We start from the raw sequence: 20,629 nt of genomic DNA on the forward strand, positions 1-20,629 counted from the left end.
AACCGCAGTCTAGTGGCAAGCCCAACCATGACTAGGTCGTCTCCGAATCCTCTTATCTGTTCATTAAATCGCATTGTATAATGTACATTGTGTGTTATGAGCGGAAGTAATAGAACCGCTGATTAAGACTAATCATCATGTTCGACTAATAAGACGAGGGTTTGCAATTATAAGCAACTACACCAGAGGGCAAATGGGCGGCCCGCGTTTTCACTGCTTTATTTAAACTGACCTGCTTGTTGCCGACTAATTAAAGCGAAAAACCGGTAATCTGATTCAGATCTAATTTGTGAAATGTTTCTCTGCTATATTGTCTGGCTTTCCTCAACATGGAACATAAGTGTGTAGGGCAGTGCTCCCAATGTGGACGATTTTGAGAAAAAAGGGGGCGAAAATGTTAGGACTTCCGGTGAGATTTATTCAATTAACACGCCCAAAAATACGTCAACGCACGGGTTAGTCAGTAGATGTTCAGACCGGTTTTCCGAGAAAAAACAGCCTTTTTTAGTAAATTCACCATAGATCAGAGCTACTCGAATATATTCCCCGTTTATCTGACCTCTTTTTCGGATCCGTAAATATGGGGGGGGGGGGGGGGCAAAAATTTGCGTCGATCTTGATGTCGAGCGATGAGCCGACAAAGGTTGGGAACCACCGGTATAGTGCAAAATAAGTCTCACTCCGTGTACTTGTACATGTACACTTTGTACAGACATTTGCCATTCACATGGTTGTGAGAATAAATCCCCTCTCGAATCAACAACTAAATCCTCAGAAAAAACACCAACAGCAACTGTTACACGGCAGCGATTTATTCGACTACTTTTTATGTTTTTTATTGCCCTTCTTCCTCTTGAAATACACTTTATCCGAGGCGGGTTCGACGTCGAATCGAACTTGCCCGCCCTTACCCGCGGCACGTTTCCGGCTCCGAGTTTTCGTGTTGTCGAAGGCGTCGGATTCGTCCATGGGATCGATGATTGCTCCTAAAACGGTGGACACCTGAAAGACAGTAAAAAATGATGCAAATTGAATGTAAGGAAGACATTCGCTGGACCTGGCTAATAGTGAAAGCAGTTATCGATGTTATCACGATGGAGTATAATGCATAACAAGTTGAAATAACCGTAAGTAAGAAGTCACACATACTGAATCCACATCGATAAAAACTAATCATACGAACCACAAGACTAAACTCGATAGTCAGAAATGGTGATTACCTAAGTATTTCTACTTTTTGGAGCATTCCTGCACTACCTACTCTATTGGCTATATTTTAGCACATGCATCCTGGATTTCCAAAAGTGAGATTGTCATGAAAACCGCGTGAAATCGCCCCAGTATCGCGGTAACTAAATAATTACGCCTATAAGTAGTGTCACGCGTCATTTTGCGTTAGTCGCGATGATACGCCTTGGGACTACAAAAGTAGCCACTTATTAACTGCTGAAAGTATGCGACCTATGGTTGTTCAACAATAACTTTTTTTTTCGGATTCCGGGGATACTCCACATAAATTGTCAGGTTGCGTAAAAAAACACGGCACACCAAATTTGGCTCGATTCCATCTAGCAGATTTGAACGCACAGGAGTTTCAAAATTTTGAATGTCTTATAAATTATTTTTTTTCAAATTTTATTGTCAACCCCATGAAGTTGTAGAGCTGTCTAAAAAAACGGTGCAAAACAATTTTGCCTCAATTCCAACCCGTAGAAGCGAAGTTATTTGACTTTTTCTTTAATAATTCTGGGATTACCCACAGTCCAGGCTATTTTTGTGAGTCCAAAATTTGTAACTGCAATAACTTCGCTTCTACCGGTTGAAAGCGATCAAAAATTAGTAAGTATCGTTCTTTTAGACGACTTAACAATTTCATGGGGTTGACAGTCAAATTTAAATAGGCTTTTCGAAGTACAGAACTTCAATATTGCAATTTTGTTACCAAATTCAAAATTTACTTACTACTGTGCGTTCATATCTTGGAACGGAGCCAAATTTGGAATGCAGCGTTTTTTTATAAGGCGACCAAACAATTTAATCATTGAATCCCCGGAATTTATAAAAAAAATTACTTTTGAACAAGCCTAATGCGGCCCTTCCACCAAATCTACTATGTGAAACCACTTGAGTAGTTTTGATGTCTTGGAGATCGCTGTTTTCACTCGCAATCAAACAGAAATTCATGGCGTTACTTCTATTTCAACTTGAGTAGCAACACTAATACTTTTTGACCACACATTTGTTGATAGCACAAAACATAAGAATGCTCGAAGGTGCTGAAGAATCAAGCCGTGATACCGTGACAATTTCAATTCTATTGCATTATCAAAACAATATGGCGATAAACACCGACGTGTAAATAATCTAAAGAGAAAGATACTTGACCGCTAAACTGAAATAAAGTCCAGTCTCAGCACTCCCTGAATATGCTATCTTGTTTTGTGGCGTTGGCAACCAAAGTTCAAAAAGGGTAATTGTACTCAAGTGACACCTATCAGGCTATTTTAAAGTACAAAATCAGCTACATCATGGAAAAAATGTAATATTTTACAGCTAATACTATAATTTGAGCTCAGGTGCACAGCAGATATATTTGCTGTACTGCAAGCTCCAGCGGAATAGTTCACTGCATTGTAAAACAAACACCACCACATACCTTAGGCTTCGTAAGAGTTTTGAATGTGGCCGGCGTATTCCACGTCTTGCCGATCGGTTGACGTATCGATCGTTCGTATTGTTCAAAACTGGTGAAGCCGTACGGGATCTGAGAACATGATGAAAGTTATATGACATAGTAACAAGTGCATGGAGTAAAGCTCTACTACGAGGTTCTCAGCCAATCTTATCTCAAGACTGAGCGCAATAATAACCTATTTCTGAACATAAAGCACTTCCACCTCCCACTATATCCGTATTCTGGGTGTGCCTTGGAATGAATTTCTGTGCTGTCGCAGAAATTTACTGTACTGTGATTTTAAGAACCAAACTATGGCAGTATTTGAAACTCATTAAAACCATTGAAACTCATTAAATTGAGTTTACATCCAGATTCTCTCACAACATACACAAAATCGATGCATGGCATGGCACCAAACGACTTTCCAGGTGCACTAGTGCCTTCGTGCAATGTATTATAATTATCTTCGTTGATTCATTGGGCCTGAGATTAATTGATTGTAAGTCGATTTCGCATATAATCGCCTGAAACCGGTTTAAAGCGACGTCGTCACCCAACATATAAAGTCACACACGCCGAGTGGTTAATTCACCAAGTGCCGTACACCACAATTCACGCTCGCATTCAGTGAAACGTTCATTTGCTAATGTATCAATACGATATCGATGCATCTCTTTCATAATAGTAACAGATATTACCAGGCCGATTATTTTCTGTAAAAAAAAAGTCAAAATTGCAGCGTCAGGTCGAAATTGTTTCACAAAGTCAATCTTTTTCGCAGTCGAATTGTCGCATGTCATAGAGGTTGCACCGTCTGCGAACTTCTCATGTTACATTTTTCGAATTTTCATACAATATTGTGTGTTGAGTATTTCATGAGTAAAAATTTCATCAAAAGAGTTTGTTGATGTCAATAAATGTCAAAATTATGAGTGGAAAATTTCTCATTTGGTAGTTAAAAAAATACTGCCCTAGTTGTCACATTTCTAATGTGAAACTGACCAGGTACCGAAATCACTGATAAACGTAGAAACAAACTATCAGACTTACCTGTCGTACTTGATGCTTCGCGATATTGGCGTCACGTTTTTCGTTAATAATCACGGCCCCGAGATGCGAATCTCTCCTCGGCGGCGGAGGGGCCTGCTTCACCACAAACCTTTTACTCTTCCTTTTCGACACCTTAAGACCGGTACCTCCCCAATCGCCCCAACCGGGCAAAGTCAAGTCCTGCGCTTTCGGCTTCGAATCGTCTACAAGTTTCCTTTTCTCCGCTACAAAATCAGCTAGCACGTCGTCGTCGGCAAAAGCTTCCTGTATCGTCATCCTGTTTGAGTCTTCGTTCTCATTTTCGTCTTCAAAATCGCACGCTTCGGTGGGCAGCTCGCTTGTCTCTAACGTAAACACCTTATCGGGGTCGATCTGCTCTACTATTTCCGGCTGTTTTTCGGGTTTAGATATCGTCGCTGACGCGCTGTGCAATTCAGACAGCGAATTGACTTGGTCGTCGGACGCCAGCACGTTTTCAAGATCTCTCAAATTTCTCCTTCTCTCCAACCCTAATTCTAATCCGTCCTCCTCCGTGGGGCATTGGTCCTCTGGCGTGGTTTCGCAGTTATCAGCCTCTTGCGCCTGGCTGCTCTCTTCTGTGAGTCGGGCTAGGGCGTCGCGGAACTTCTGGATATCGTCCTCTTCTACTTGTTCCTGTGAATCGAGAAAAAATTGATTGGACAGTCACAAATAGATGTTTGCTACGCTAGCTTTGGATTCAGAACTTGGCCACAATGGTTAAAGTACCTCAATCCGAGCCGAGTATTAATCCTAATTTTTAGAGCAGGGTTGTAATGACACGACTCGAGTCACGATTTTCTGATGACTCGACTTGACTTGAGTCATTTTCTGAAAAGACGGAAATGAATCGACTCGAGTGAATGTGTGTATTGACTCGACTTGGACTCGAGTCATTGCGCATGACTCGAACCAAGTCATATGACTCGAGACTCAGACGGTCAAGACCGACATTTCATTGCAACTTCGAAGAATAGTACAGTAACCACACTATAGGGATTTTATCTATTGGTACTGGAACTTGAAAATGCGCCCAGAAACTGCTAAAAGCGAGGAAAATTAGTATATTATAAATGCAAACCATTCGATATCACCATACAGAGTAATAAAAAGTGGGTTTAACAAGACTTTAACTGGATATTGAGCAGTCAACACAATGACTTGGACTCGGACTCGAGTCATGATACCATGACTCGGACTTGTCCCTCTGCTCGTTGACTTGGACTCGGACTGAAAATGACTCGACTTGACTCGAGTCAAAACTATTAAAGTGAGATTGTCTATGGACTCGGAGCCTGGCGACATGGTTGCAACCTTGGTTTCGAGTACTGCTGACATTGATTTTCTTCGAGCACCTCGCACCATACCAAACACGTATTACAAAGTTATGCAGCCATTAACCCATAGAAGTGTCACAAAGTGCAATGAAACAAGTGCGGTCCAAAGCAGTGGTTCCCAAACTTGTCCATCTCATCTCTCTCTTATCAAGCTCAACACACCTTTACCCCCCGCCCCCCTAAAGACTAGATCAGGGGTCACCAACACGTGGCTCGATCTGATTTAAGGTGTCAGGAAAACGCTTAGTGAAGCATTTTGAATTGCGGAAACCTATTTCAGATGCAAATATTTGCTGTTATTCTTCAAAATAAGCTATTCTCCTGTGCCCAAAATCACTATCGCGTACTGGCCGATTCGGATTCGGCAATGGCAATAGCATTCCATTTAGGAAGAATTAGCTGAAGTGAATGGGCACATAAACACCCAGACACTGCCAAGACCGAGACACGTAGAAAACGACATGGGGTCTCGTCACAAGATCAAGTTTTATGAGGAGATAGTTTTCCAGCAAGTACCGCTTCTAGCTAACCCAATATTGATTCTTTAGTCGTTGTCAGGTATCGTGCGCAGCTCTTAGTTCAAAAAAGAATGATGATCATGTTATTTTTTGTTGTTCCTTGTTTGTGTTTCTTTATTAAAATATTATTTCTGTTGTGGCAACTATGCCCGTCCACCATGTCAGAGAGCACAGCGTAGTACTGACGTAAGGATTTAGAAACGTGGTTGTTAAACTTTGTGGCCTATTTTATCTCGATAGACGATATTGCATTCGTGCGGCCAGCGGTCTCTACAGAATCTGAAAAGTGGCCCGCGACCAGTTTAGAGTCCCATGGAGTAGAGGCAAGTAAAGATTATCCTTCTTCTTTTCAGTCGTATCCAAGCAGGTTGCATCCATGTGCTCAAGTACTTTTGTATACTACTTCTACTTCGACACTTTTTTGTACACTGGTCGGTTTAAACCTAAAGAGTACCAAGTATTCTTTGACGTGAAGTAGAGCAAGTCCTGTATTCTTGTGGTCGCATAAAAGCAATGTGATTTGAACTTGCCACATCATCCATACTCCTGTGCCGCCATAATGAGAGTTACATGAAGCGTAACGCTTAATTCAGAACCAAATCACTTGCCCGGCCACCCGACAATCTGCGGCGGCACACAGTTTGGAAATCGACGGCCTGTTACCTCGTTTTCCATCATTTCTCGAAGTCTTTTCCTGTCTTTCAATTCGGCAAGCTCCAATTTCATTTCCTCCTCAACACCGCCACCACCATCATCGTTATTGTCGGAGCCTTCCTTGTCCTTCGTGACTTCCTCCAGACCCAAGACGCCGTCGCCGGCTCGCTTGGAAACGCGTTTCGCGTCTTCGACGGGCGATTCTCGCGAAGGTACGTCGTCGGTCTTGGCGGTCCGCCGTAGCCACGGATTGTTTTTGGGGAGGCAGATCGCGGGGAGGGACGCAGTAGACGGCACGAGGGGGTTGGCGACTGAAAAAAGTAAGTAGTTTTGCACAAATAACGCTCAAAACGTGGACCGCTCGAACCAGTAGGCAAACCTCGAGTGCATCGAAAAAGTGAAAGAGCCACGTTACTGGCTGCCTCTGTAACTGAATATCGATTAAATCGGATAGGTGAAGACAAAACTGTTTAAGAACGATATTCGGATTAGGTTATGGGATTGTTATTCCATATATTTAGTATATTTATCAGATCTATCAAATAGTTGATCACACCTCAAACCGTCTTGGTGCTCGCCTTAGTCAAATAATAAGATAGTGGGGCAATATCCACGCCAGGGGTCACCCACACGCGGCCTGCGATCTGATTCGAGATTTCGGCAGAACACAAAGTCAAGTATATTTTGAAATTGTTTTCATTTTCAAAATATTGTTGTTTTGAAATAAGCTAGTCGCCTGTGCCCAACGTCACCATTCCTCTTCAGCCGAAGTGGCTTTGGTGATGGCAACAGCGTAATCTTGAGACAGCATCGTTGGAATAGACAACAATCTCAGCGAGAAGTATTTATATATTTGAATTTTTCACAGTTAAACCATGTCCAGTACATATCAGTCAGCACTCTGTCAAATATACATGTCCCCTCACCGGTATCATCCGCTGAGTCGTCTGCCGCCTCATTTTCATCGTCCGTACTCTCCAGCTTGTCGAGATTCTTCTGAACGAGTTCGTTGTGAAGCTTTTTCTGTTCGTTCAACTGCACCTTGGTCATCTCGTTGTAGCGCGCGATCAGCATACGATTTTTCGCCCACTTGCTACCTTGTCTGAAACACGCACGGGGCTAATTCTTGAAAAGAAGTCGGGCGAGGAAATGGCACTGCTGTCTCAAATTAGTTTTTGAAAAGAATGTTGGAGGTACAAATTTGTTCCGCTGACGCTGGAAATAGAAGGCAGCTAGTAGAGAATTGGAAAGAACAGTGTACTACTGTATATGTACGTACAATCGTACATGTATGTGCGATTATTGATATACTATGTTTTTTTTTTAATTCTCTACTAGTTGCTGACGATTAACCCCGACGATATTCGGGTTCATTTCAGTATGAATATAATATTCAATCAAACAATTATTAGATATTATAATCAATAACTTGGGAAGCAAGGAATGGGGGAACAATTCCCGGTGGTGTGGCGCAAAACAACCTAATATGATTGAATAGATTGATGGATAACTATCATAGAATATATAATTGACCACGAGTCCACGACTATGATTGATCCCAAATGTATAGTCCGATGCTCGAGTTTGGGTAGGCTTACCAAATGTCCTCTTTTATCAAGGACGCTCACAAATGCCCAAATATCCTCTTTTTCACACATTTGGGTTCCAGAAAATATCGAACGCCGAGAATTCAAAGCTTAGCATGCGATTTGCGCTTAGCATCAGATTTAACAAGGCGCTTATAAGTGTAGCCTACTTATCATACCTATGCCGTAGTACGGCACGTTCTTCGGCCCGCGTCTTTTGAGCAAGCATCAGCTTTTCGGCAGCCTTTTCCGGATCGGTGGCTTGGAGTTTCTCAAATTCAGCGGCAGACTTTTTCTCCTTCTGCTTTCTGAGAGTCCTACAAAATTTTAACGGGTCGTTTAGAGCAGTGGTAGACAAACCGGAGGGATGCATGATTATAGTTGTCACGACCATGAAGAAATATTTTCAAATGCTCAAGCTAATCTCTTTGATCGGAACATGTGCTGTACTGGCAAGGGGGTTGTGTTGCATGCCTGAAGATCACCTTTCCAGGATCGAATACCTAACATTTTTGAATACGCGGTAGCTTAATCATGGAAGCATGAAATTTCCTTATACCGGTGATATACAATATACATGTACTATGCCTACGTTTCGGATCAGGCTCTGCAGAAAAAGCATTTAAAACCTGCCTGCCATCATCCTACTGATGTGAGTATAGTTTCACTGTAACGGCAACAACAAAGACGCGAGAAACAAAGATGTGAAAGATACATTTCTGGGTGTCATAAATTTCTATTTATTACAAAGTGGGAGTGTCTGGTCGCAGCAAAACAAGCCCAAGGCTCACATTGAAGAATGACCTCACAGTGTATGAACCCCAGCACATGTTCAATCTTGAGTAGGCTATCTGGGCATTAGAAGGGCGGTCCAAGACATTCTTTCCATTTTGAATCCATCTTGAAATTCCTCACACTCAAGAATTAGGAACGGTATATAAATATCGAAAAAACAAACAAGCCGTAAACGTTTGGCTCGTTAAACTTACGACATACAACCATAAATTGTACTTTCAATATGAGCCTACGGATATAACCCAGCAGACTTCAGACAGTACCACTTTGGTCAGAAAGTCAAGGAACACGTGCAGACTACCACATGGAATTTTCCTCGCATCCAACTGGTCATTACAAAAAAAATCCCATCCGACCGAGGTTCCGATGTCTCATCTAATCGCGACAATGGTCAACGTGTAGAATAGGCTCAATCACAACAAAAGCCCCACATGCCTCGCCCCATGTGTAAACAGCGAATGGACTGGGAGGAGCAATTCACTTAAAGTCACAAAGGCTAATCGAGCTCGCCGTCGGCGGCTTTGTGCTGAATTGGTTTTTAGCCATTACCAGCCTGGACAACACGCAAGTCTGCAAGCATTCGGGAAGCCCAGATTTTCACCGAGTTATAAAACAAAAATCTGTCACAATACCAACCCGATACATCTGGTGCACAAAATGAACTGTGTAGGTATCAACAGACACTAAGACACGAAAACATTACGATGAACATCTTTCACAAATCAGTGTGACTTTGGCTGTCCCCTATCAGATACCAGTTCAGAAATGAGAGGTATCACTTGGAAAGCATCATCGTATTGTTGGGTCGAAAGGCAAGAGCGTGACACGGTGACCAGTGGCGTAGCCAGGGGGGTGTTTAGGATGTACAATTACGCCCCTTTCCAAACTAGAATACCCCCCTTCTTCAATCCCAAATCTAAAGTTAATGTTTCATGGCATAATCGCGCATTCGTAATTGAGGAACGGCAAGTATTTTCACTGAACGATCAATGCCAATATACCCTTTTTCTCAGATTCTTCTCGAGAGTACTTCAGGTGTCATGTTACAACACAGCTGGAGATCTCGCTATTTCGCGTTACAAATAAATTGGCGACTCGGCTTGATATCTTTCAATCAAACGCCTAATGCGGAATCTGTATGATACATGAGTGAATTTGATACAACTCGGTTGTGTGAGCAACGACTGCCCGCCTCGTCACAAGTTATCACGATAAATATCAGATTCCGACTGCATATATTAACTTTCCTGAATCTGGTTATGGTACCATATCAAGTCGAGGCCGCTACTTATCTGAATGCGAAATTATACGATCTCCCGCTGCTGCGTTGATTGAAATGTGATGTCCTGACTCGCTGTCAGTAATTAGAGGCGCGCCGTGACTCGGGCTGCTATCGATCGTAGCGTACGACATTGGCGTTACATTTCAATATAACAGGGCTATGCATATGTGTATAGAGTTGTTAACACAAGCGAGATTATCTGATTCTTGTAGTAGAAGCATTTATGCATACAATTAGCCCGATATATCGGGTATAATTTAGAACATCCTTTGTTGACGAAACACCCCCCTTCACTTTAGAACACCCTCCTCCATTCTCGGCTGGCTGCACCCCTGACGGTGACACCTATTGCTTAATTGCAAATGAGCTTATAAATATTAGAGATAGAATTGGCATTTCAGAAGGACGGGGTTTTGGTTTCAATTTCGAACTCAACCTTTCCTGTGTACACCGCTACCCATAGGTAGATGACGGTCAACTAACAGTTTTTTGAATACTTCTAATTCTAGTTGCGGATTTTGAAAAGCAAGTCGTTTTAGTTCTATCCGCGAGTTTTAAAAAGTGAGTGGTTCTAGTTCCAGTTGCGCGTTTTGAAAATCCACTAGTTCGTACAAGTCTGGCCACTGCACACGACGCACCACCACAACAGTCCACTGCCGTAGTACTACCTGAGATATCGTCTGCTCTTGATCTTCGACTGCCTCCGATTTTTAGCCTCGTGATACGAGAGCAGCGCACGATGCTTCTGAAGTTCGGCCCGTCTTCTCTTGGCTTCCTCCAGACTGACAGATTTCAGAGCCTCCTCCTCCGCTTGAGACAAGCCGGTCTCGGGATTCTCTTGGTATTTGTTGCCCTGCAAGTCGGAAAATAATCACAAAATGCAGTGCTGTTCACGGTAGTAGAGAGCATAAAGGATGCGGTATGGTTCCAGATGTGTCTGACAGTGATCACAACTCAGAGTTGGAGAACTGGAAAATTTTCATCTTTTCTAAATTAGATTAGAATTACAGCCACAGTTTTTGTTTCAAATTTGACTAGAATAAGTATTATACCTACATTTTTTCTAATTACATGAGATTTAAAATTGTAGCTACACAGACTTTCCCAAATAGGACTAGAATTGGAACCAGTGAATTACCGAAAACTTGGAAATTGAATCATGTTTAGTTCGTATCAAGTCAGAGTTTAGTATGGTAAGTACGAGAATGGAAAATATCTGCACAGTAAGCTTGACTGATTTTGCACTGCACAGTTCTGCTGTTGCATTTTCAGGAGAACCAGAAATACGCGCATAGGAACGTTTGTCAAATTAGATTAGAATTAGACGACCGGCTTTACGTTCAAATTAGTCGAATTAGATAAATAGAAATATCTAGTTGATCAAGTCTGCCACCAATGGCGCCTTAATTGTTCAGAGTATTGGAATATATCAGTAGTTGCTATATCGCATCGATACTTTCGACACAATGAAAACGAACAATCGTACATACAATCGTGTGAAAGGCATTGTTCCCCAAATATTTATCTTGTGCACGACCATTGACCGTCTGTTTTATTATCGGCTATAACCCAAGATCATCGCTGCTAATGTGGGAACAATTGCTTGGTTGTTTTCTATGGGTGGAATCACGACACTAAAGCTACAATAAGGCACACTATTAGACTCAGCGATACCGTAAATGTCTTCAATATTTCCTGTCGAGTCGATGATATTGACCAGAGAGATGCATTTGCATGTGCATCAACACTCGAAGTGACCCACATTCGAGTACGAGTTGTTTTAGCATGTGATTCTGTCCCCCCGACATTAACATTAACCTAACCATGAGACTAACCTTAACTAGCAACTGTTGTAACCCACATGCTCTTCCCCCATATGTTCACTAGGGTTGTTAAAAAAACCTTTTCTTTACGGATTCCGAGGATTCACTGATTAAAATGTTAAGTTGCCTGAAAAACGCTGCACACCAAATCTGGCTGGATTCCAACTGGTAGATTTGAACGGACAGGAGTTTGAAAATGTGGAAATTATTAAAATAGAATTAATTTTTTCTCAAATTATACTGTCAAACACACTAAATTGTGAAGCGGTATGAAAGAACGCTGCTAATCAATTTTTGCTCACTTCCAAACGAAAGAAGCGAAGTTATTGCAGTTGAAAATCCTGGACTCGCAAAAATAGCCATCAACAAATTTGCAAATTCGGAGGTCACGCGGACCCCTCGGTTGAAAATCACTGTTCTAGTGGGTAGTATAACATCTAGAAAACACATGTCGTCATTTGATGTGAATCGCGATACCGATGTTCTGTTGTGTGATACGTCCGCTACTGACAGTGACGTAGACAGGTGAGTTTCTGGGGGTCAAAACCCCTGCCCTGTCTTTTTGAAATCCATTTGCAAGTTGCAGTAATTTGTAGTAGCTGTTTTTAGCTAGTTAATTATGGATTTTCAAAGGTCATTAGGTATAATTATTGTTACAAGTTTCAAAAAGTGGGTAGTTCTGTTCTGCATTTTGAAAATCCGGTTGCTCGGATAAGTCTGCGCGGCACGCTCACCTTCAAAAGCTCGTAGATCTGCTGCTCGAGCGGCGTTTTCGGCTTGAACTTTTGCACAAACTCGTCGACCGTGTGAATCTGCATGTTCTCGTGCTTGAGCGGAAACGACAAGTGTTCCGCCCGACGATTTCTCTTCACGACATCGTCCCATTTCGAGATCTTTTCGGAAGACTCCTCGTACGCCGCGTCTCTTTCAGCCTTGTCCGCGGTGATTTTTGGCAGCAACGCCGAAAGACGGTTGCTCGGGTTTTCGATTTTAGACAAATCTTTCTTCAATAAGTTAACATTGATGGTGTCGTTGACGCAACTAATCAAGTCATTAACATTGATCTTCGATCCGGGGTTCAAGGAGAACACAGATACATCATCAGTCGCTTCTGATCTGAAAGATTTCTTTGACGCGTCGATATCATCGACTTCATCCACCCCTAGTGATGCGAGAAGTTGTTTGTGTCGATCAGAGTCATCTGTCAAGTCATTATCTTTATCATCGATGGCGTCCAACGTGTCTAATCTATCGAGAATTTCCAGCGTGTCCATTATTGCTTAGAGCTATGATTGCGGTAACATAACACCTAAATACGAAAAGAACGATGAGTATTTTGCATTAATAAAGGGCGCTAGATTAAATGTGTTTGTCAAACATCAGGAAATTGCAGCGAAATGATTAACGAAATCCAAACACTCAATTAAGACGATACACACTTTAATCTATTATATAGTAGATAATAGGCCGGTCTGAACATACAATGATAGTGAAAAATCAAAAATATCGATAAAATGTCAAATGTCATTTGCGACTGTCAAACTGTAGCCTATAGAACAGTGGTTCTCAACCGGGGGTCCGCGAAACCTTCAAACCTCCTGTGATATTATACACAACCGCTATTCCAGAATAACTTCAAGATGAGCTGCTACATAGAAATGACTAGGCTAAACGTTACATGTTCATCACAATGTGTTTCTCAATTTTGGTGGCATAGCCTATATGTTCAGATCATACACGTAGGTGTTATCAGAAGCGTTACGCGTTATTATTACATTCGCCACCACGTAGATTTGTGGAAAAGGATTTTCGGCATTTCGTCATTTTAAAAAATGCACAAAAAGAATTTGCTTTGAAATACCAAAAGTCTTCCATAATTTCTGGGCTACATAAATAGTATATTATTTTCAAGAAAAGTCATTTTGTTGTTGTTCATCACCATCCTACAGTTTACATTTGCACAATGCAGATGACGGTTGCACAAAAATTGAGCAAAATGTGAAGTAAAACATGAGGGGGTCCGCGAAGACGAAAAGGTTAAGAACCACTGGTGTAAAGATGAACGGAAATTTCAAGTCAATAGCCATTGTACTCAAAATGATACTTTGCGCCATAATAAACTTTGGAAATCGTCAGATTTTTCAATATTGTACACTATTCAGAATTGGCAAGACAAAAATCTCACAGAATTTCTGCCATTGTGACAATCGGGTAATATTTCTGTTTATGATCGGTAAATATATTGAAGGAATTCAAATTAGTAACAGTATGTTGCTTCAAAAAGACCACTTGTAAAACACCAATCACTTTTCAATCCTAGATAAATACTACACTCCAACTTCTTATTCCATTCAAATATGCAGCATGGGAGGTCCAGGTCTTGAATTGATACTTACTCTTACGGTACCGTCGTACGATTTAGGCATACTGTCAAGGTGGCGAGTCTCCGCACAAGTCACAATAAAATAAAATTCATTCATCTCTCTCTGGTAACATAAACATTGGATGGTAGGATGCGTGGTTCTCGTACAGTTATGCTCCACATCTTGGCAAGTATATGTCGCAAGTAAGCATCGCACCACGCATATAGTTAGACCATGCATCAGTTTTCCTAGTATTTAGACTCATGCTTAATCTGGTATGGATTTGAACCTGGAAGATCCTAGGCTACACAAGACAAAGGGGCATGTAATATGATGGACTAGAAAGTAGAACTGTGACCAAGTACCATGCTATAACCGTGATACAGTACATAGACACATTCTCCTTAGAGCTGGGCAAAATCGAGGACCTGAGTGATTCCGATTCTGAATCAAATACTAGGCTCAAAGTCGAGTAGAGTAGTCCAGTATCACTCATTACTTGGGCAAGTTTTTGCAACTTTTTTTTACAGCCTCCGGCAGCTTCCTGAATACTCGTAAGATATGTAGAATGCTGTTTTAAGCTGTTTGAAGGAATCTTATAGTGCAACTTTTTTCCATTTTTTCCATGCAATTTTTTGCAACTTTCTCGATTTTTCATGAAAGTATTTTCGATTTTGGTGAAATACACGGCCAAATTCGAAGTAACGCTTTTACGGGTATTTCGGGAGCTGAGCCGAAAAATTGACCTTTTTTTTAGTCAATCGAGCAAAATGTGGTCAAAATGCAACTTTTCAACTTTTTTCAAAAATAAATGCAACTTTCCACGGAGTTAACTGCAACAAAAACTTGCCCTACATTACCAAGTCACAACAGTACCGCGTTCAAATATGTACCTTTTATGCGACCACAAAGGATAAAATGACCGTACTACATCACCATGCCTATTTCATCGCACTTTGTGACAATGTAGTGGGTTGATGATCATGGCACATATGATATATGTTCAAAAATAACTTTTTTCCATAATTTACTGGCTCCTCGATAAAATAGTTAGGTTATGGTACCTAAAAAAACGCTGCACGCCAATTTTGGTTCAATTCCAACCAGCGGTTGTGAAGTTCTTGTGGTAGAAAATTTTGGATTATTCAATATAAATAGGCTACATATAAAACTTTTTCAAATTTCAATGACTGCCCCGTGGAATTGTTAGGTTGCCTGAAAAAACGATGCACAATACATTCAGTTCAATTCCAACCAGATGCAGCGAATTTTTTAGTGGACAAAATTTCAGATCTGGAAAATTTAGTGTTCACGGCGGCAAATTCTTAAATCATTCATTATAGAACTACCCACCGTAAATACCATGATTTAATACCCTAAATTTCGAACGTAAACAACTTCACTTCTACTGGTTAGAATTGAGACAAAATTGGTGTACAGCGTTTTTTTTTTCAGACAATTTAACGATTTCATGGGGTAGCCAGTGAAATTTAAAATTATATATTCATTTTTATTGAATAAATCCTAAAATTTCTACCACATTAACTTTGTTTCCACTGGTTGCAATTCAGCCAAAATTGGTGCGCAGCGTTTTTTAGGTAACCTAGCAATTATATCAAGTAGCCTAGCCAGTACAATTTGAAAGAAAAAGAAGTTATTTTAGAACAGCCGAAGTGCGTAGCTTTTTTACTACATGTTTTGTGCGCTGTGATATGGCCAATCAAGATTTCAAGGCTTCGACAGCGTAAAAAGTGTCGCAACTATAATTCTCGTTGATAAAGCAACTCGTAGTGGCAAGGAGCATGTAATTTCAGTACTCGGATGATCTCTCACTAATCGACTCGTAAGAATTAATACTCGAATAATCACACCAAGCTCTAAATTTTACCAACTCTTATGCTTATACTTCTGTATACTATTCCACGTCGAAGGAACATCACTATCGCTGGGAATGGCACAAAACCCAAAATTTATCGAAGGCGTACTTAATGAAGCCAGTAAATCAAAATAAGAATAATGCAGACGGCGACAACCAGCGCTATAATTATCGAATCTCTCTGCTTCCTCATTCGAATTTTACGAACGAGATTATTAACGGCCGGAAAACGATTGGCCAAGTCGTTCAACCTTGTCGTTAGGCTTTTAAACATTTTTCTCTGCGACCCCAAATTATCCCTCGTGGCCATCGCGATGTCGATGGCTTCGCTCGCCAGGCGGTCGGAATTTCTCAAGTGTTCGTTTTCCTTCAGGAACAAGTCGGTACGGCGGCTGTTGGCCCCGGTAGAGTTTTTGTAGTCGCTGATGTCGCGTCTCACCGATCCTATCAAGTCCTCCCTCTGCCGATGAGCCGTTATGTTGCTTTTCGTCTTTGCGAATTCCCGAGTGTAGTCCTGAAGTAATAACGCACATAGTTAGCACTAGGCTTGTACAACTAGTTAATTCTAGAGCGAAATGCCAGTAATCTAATCTAATGTAACTTGGGAAATGTTTCTATACTCCCATTTTAATTCTAATCATTTCTGGTTTTCCTATAAATGCTACAGAACTGTATAGCGCGAAACGAGCCAAGCTTGCTGGACAGACCACGACCATGACCAGGTCAGCACTACTATGGCAGTGAAGCCAGAAATTTCTACTGAATTACAAAATACCCTTCCGCAAGCATTCGAAGTAATTTCCGAGGCAAACAATAGTCCTATCAATATTTTGGGCTATAAAAGGAGTTAAGAAAGCATGATAGTGTGCGACTTTAGGCTAATTAAGCAGAAAGGTATCACATACTGGCAGGTTTTCCATCCAGCACAACTGTGTGATTGATATCACAACCAAGATTGTCCATTATTGCAATTCTGGTGCGCAAAAGTAAGTAGATTTACCGCGGTTGTGATAAAAAGTATTAGAGTCTCACTGCTTACGACTCGAGCAGCTTTTGCATGCACGCATTGAACAACGTAGATAGAACCCTAACTAACCTGCAAAATATCTCTATGCCGTTGCAGAGTATGCATAGAAGAACTCGGCCCGTTGATTGCTTCGTTATGATTGGACATCATGTCATTCACTCCGGTCAATTTGGCGAGAAGTTGCTCGATTTCCATGGCCATCGTCTCAAACATACGTTCGCCGGAAGCGTTGCCCAGTAACGGCGTATGGTCACCGACATGGCTACTGTAACTGGTGCCTAACTTGCTGAAGGAGACCAGTTTGAGATCGAGCTCGTTTTCATAACGTCGCGCCTGCTTCCGCAAATCTTCCCACTTGCTGGCCATATCCGATTTCAATTAGGAATCGCATAAAATCTACAAAACATAGAATTTGGATTTCACACACGTAAATGCAGATTATTTTCGCTAAAATCAAGCTGGACGATGAAATACTCAGTAGTGGACGATGTTCGCCTGCACAGCTATGAAGTACGTTCAGTAACGTACCGTCAACAAGGATAGCGGGTTGAGTGAAATCATCAACTCATACAGAAACTATACATTCATAAATATCAAACTCAAATTGACATTCCGGTATATAATTTCATAGTAATAAATGTTACAATTTTGCCTGCACTGTATCAGTCAACCAAATGTAAACCAACAAGAGACAAAAATCTTTAAAAAACCTTGTATCCTACAGATATATTCATATTCATGGCACAAATGTAAGAGCGTTGATTAAATTTGGTCAAATAAACTCTGGGGTAGAGTTACAAAAGAATACTATCAGGCTGTTCGATAGAAAAATGGAGTGTAATCAGTGGAGTCTACTTCTAAAAATAAAAAAGTAAAAGGATACAACTAACAGTGTAGATACATACTGTGATAATACTAATGTGAGTGTGTTAATAAAAACAGGGGAATGGTAACTGTTTAAGGTTATCTTTTCCAGATAAAGCTACCAGTCAAGACGCATATATCAACTACTATACCTGCAGTAGGTTGTGACAAATTATCTTTAAAATATGTCACCAATCATTAGTTCAGTGCGAAAAGTCTGCTGAAAATGGTTCAATCACTCGGGTTTTAAGAGTATTGGATCATGGAAGTGTTAAGTAAAATGATATTTGAGATAATTCACAAAAAATTTTGCTGGTAGGAAATTTACAAAATTTACGTTTCTCTATGTCGTTAACATAAATGAGGCCACATTCAACCAATCAATTGCATGTACCTTTCGATAATAACCACAGTAATCACATATATTGGGCTATTAAAATTTGATTAGCAATGCAGAAACGATGAGTTTACTTAACACTTATCAAAAATCACAGTATACAACGAAATTACATAGGATCGTGCAAACGCTTTAATACTACGAAAATAATAATTGTCAAGTCGAAACTACGTGTACAATAAAAATGGATAGTTCCTTTCTTAAGTTATCGATGCTTTGGAGATTTCCTGCCCCCTTTTCCCGATTTTCTATCTGGATTTGCCGCTGCCGGTACCGCATTTTCATCAGTTTTCTCAACATCTGGCGGCATATCAAGATCGATTTGCAGCGGTGGAAAGTCCGACTGGGTTTCCAGTATTTTTTGGTGAAACGAGCTCCTGTCTTCGATGATCTTCTTGACAGCGTTAAACACAGTTGCGTCGTTGATGAGAGAGTCCGGGATAGCAGCGCCTGGAGTGTTGTAAACAGCTTGTATTATGTGAGACCGCAATCGCTCGAATCTGGAGCAAGCTTGCTCGGCAGACACTCGGGATAATTGCTCGCGTCGACGGATATCTTCGAGATCCCTGCATAAGTTTTTGATCTCTTCGCTTTGTTTTTTATCAAGTTCGTTCCCTTTCCTGACTTTTCTGTGATAATCGCGGAGCTCTTTGCTTTGTTTGTCAATTTTTTCTTTCATTTTGTTAATGCGGTTTTGCGCGTCACCGAGTGCTTCTTTAGTGACGCTCAGCTCATGTTCGTTGGTAGCGATGATATCGTTGTGCTTACGGCTTTCTCTGAGGTCCGAAAACTTTTTTGACATCGCTTTTGCTTCCGCGATGGCGTCGTTCATTTTTGCTTCAGATTTCACGACTTGAGACGTTAATTTCATTATCTTATTTTGGCACGACTGAAGATCTCGTTGTAACGCGTGAACGAAACCTTCATTCAAGGTCAATTCTTTATGAGATTCCTCCAATTTTTGCTCTAAATTCTTGATATAGCAACTCTTTTTCACAAGTTCATCTTTGATGATGATAACTTCATCTTCCGGAGTTAGTTTTTCAGGAGCCATAATATCAAATTCTTCCTGTAATGCATCAACATCGGCATTCGCGCTTCTAACGGATGCCCTAATACTTTCAACTCTGCGTTCGTAAGGATCTTTCACATCGCTTTCCATCGAAGCAACATCATCTAATCTATCAGATAATGCAGTGTTTCTTCCATCGTTTGACGTCAGTATTATCTCTAATGCGGGTTGTTCTTCGACCGACACTTGAGTAGGATTTTCAAGAGCTTCCATTCTCTGATACAGTTCTTCAATTTTCGCATCTTTAAGTTTACTTTCCTCTTCAAAAGAGCCCATTCGTAGAATTTCATCACTCAATAATTTGATCCGATTCCTGAGATCACCAATAACACTTTCAGAAAGATTTTCCTGATTTGTGGTTGCCATTGCGTTTTGAGTGAGTTGACGCCTAAGCTCTGCAATCTGATCATCTTTTTGCTGCAACTTACTCTCAATATTGTGAAAACGAGATATCTCTTCATTCATTCGAAGAATTTCTTGCTCTTTCTCCCGTAACATGGACACGTACCAAGTTTGACCATTGGAAACGTTGCCATCCAATTCGTATTGAGGAGATTTGACTGTCGGGTGTTCAGCTTCGGATCTGGTGTTCTGCAAAAATTCCCGAGCGGACATTCTACCTTGACAGCCAGGCGAAATCCGTCCGGGCAATCTCACGCTCATTGCGACAGATTTTGGTCTCTCGTCTTCGCTCAACGTAATGCGTACTCTTTGCCTTGCCGTATCAGGTCGGGAGCTGTAGTCTTCCACAAAGCCGCTGGAAGCCCTGCTTGTTTTGTCTTCATTATAACCAGAGCCTTTTCTGGATGTGTACGCGGAACGCGACATGACTATACCATTCAAAGCCCACTACCGCCGCCTCACTGCTGCTAGCAACTTGGACAAAATTATTGACACGCAATTTTGCTTTGATGAAAGAGCGGTTGCCAGATTTTGGTGCAGGATTAGGATTATGGCGGTGGCAGACAATTTTTCTCAGTAAACGATCAAATTAATTCTGGTTCTTTTCTCATATCACAAGGACAATGTATCGGTAGATGAAATTGACAGATTCCTCGAATTATCAAGAGACAAATGGTCCGAATCACTGAGTTATGTAGACGCTGGACTAGAACTGGAGTCAGCCGAATAGAGGAGGCCTGTCGATATACTCTACTCATGCACAAATGCGATCAAAGTAGTCATCGTTGGTAACCAAGTAGAAGTAGAGGTACCGTCATAAATTTCAACTTTAGTAGAAGTAAAAGTGGCAATTTTCACGGATGTAAAAAGTAATAGTATAGGCTATTC

The 20,629-nt window shown here is 41.1% G+C and overlaps 3 protein-coding genes across 3 annotated transcripts; all 3 read right to left on the minus strand.

The window, feature by feature from the left end:
• Nucleotides 1-791: 791 nt before the first annotated feature.
• On the minus strand, nucleotides 792-13,014 carry LOC145444275 (U3 small nucleolar RNA-associated protein 14 homolog A-like). The gene is made up of 8 exons (XM_080322220.1): nucleotides 12,475-13,014; nucleotides 10,586-10,770; nucleotides 8,020-8,157; nucleotides 7,181-7,356; nucleotides 6,264-6,565; nucleotides 3,728-4,381; nucleotides 2,657-2,764; nucleotides 792-1,002 (listed from the first exon to the last, which is right to left on the minus strand). Exons 1-8 carry the CDS (start codon nucleotides 13,012-13,014, stop codon nucleotides 820-822), a joined length of 2,286 nt encoding a protein of 761 aa, XP_080178346.1. The 3' UTR covers nucleotides 792-819.
• A 35-nt stretch (nucleotides 13,015-13,049) lies between these two features.
• On the minus strand, nucleotides 13,050-17,374 carry LOC145444277 (Golgi SNAP receptor complex member 1-like). The gene is made up of 2 exons (XM_080322222.1): nucleotides 17,076-17,374; nucleotides 13,050-16,493 (listed from the first exon to the last, which is right to left on the minus strand). Exons 1-2 carry the CDS (start codon nucleotides 17,370-17,372, stop codon nucleotides 16,089-16,091), a joined length of 702 nt encoding a protein of 233 aa, XP_080178348.1. The 5' UTR covers nucleotides 17,373-17,374; the 3' UTR covers nucleotides 13,050-16,088.
• A 27-nt stretch (nucleotides 17,375-17,401) lies between these two features.
• Nucleotides 17,402-20,233, minus strand: LOC145444276 (coiled-coil domain-containing protein 27-like). The gene has a single exon (XM_080322221.1). The coding sequence runs from the start codon at nucleotides 20,165-20,167 to the stop codon at nucleotides 18,473-18,475; it is 1,695 nt and encodes a 564-aa protein (XP_080178347.1). The 5' UTR covers nucleotides 20,168-20,233; the 3' UTR covers nucleotides 17,402-18,472.
• Nucleotides 20,234-20,629: the final 396 nt, after the last annotated feature.

Source organism: Botryllus schlosseri, chromosome 8 (genome assembly GCF_051294905.1).
Source record: "Botryllus schlosseri isolate E-star chromosome 8, Bs_hap1, whole genome shotgun sequence".
In the NCBI taxonomy this organism is placed as follows: domain Eukaryota; kingdom Metazoa; phylum Chordata; class Ascidiacea; order Stolidobranchia; family Styelidae; genus Botryllus; species Botryllus schlosseri.

Coding starts and splice junctions, on each gene's coding strand:
- LOC145444276 (XM_080322221.1), bottom strand. CDS start 20,167: ATGTCGCGTTCCGCGTACACATCCAGAAAAGGCTCTGGTTATAATGAA.
- LOC145444277 (XM_080322222.1), bottom strand. CDS start 17,372: ATGGCCAGCAAGTGGGAAGATTTGCGGAAGCAGGCGCGACGTTATGAA. Junction 16,494..17,075: donor GGCATAGAGATATTTTGCAG/GTTAGTTAGGGT, acceptor TTATTACTTCAG/GACTACACTCGGGAATTCGC.
- LOC145444275 (XM_080322220.1), bottom strand. CDS start 13,014: ATGGACACGCTGGAAATTCTCGATAGATTAGACACGTTGGACGCCATC. Junction 10,771..12,474: donor AGATCTACGAGCTTTTGAAG/GTGAGCGTGCCG, acceptor TCCGACTTGCAG/GGCAACAAATACCAAGAGAA. Junction 6,566..7,180: donor CGACTCAGCGGATGATACCG/GTGAGGGGACAT, acceptor TACTTTTTTCAG/TCGCCAACCCCCTCGTGCCG.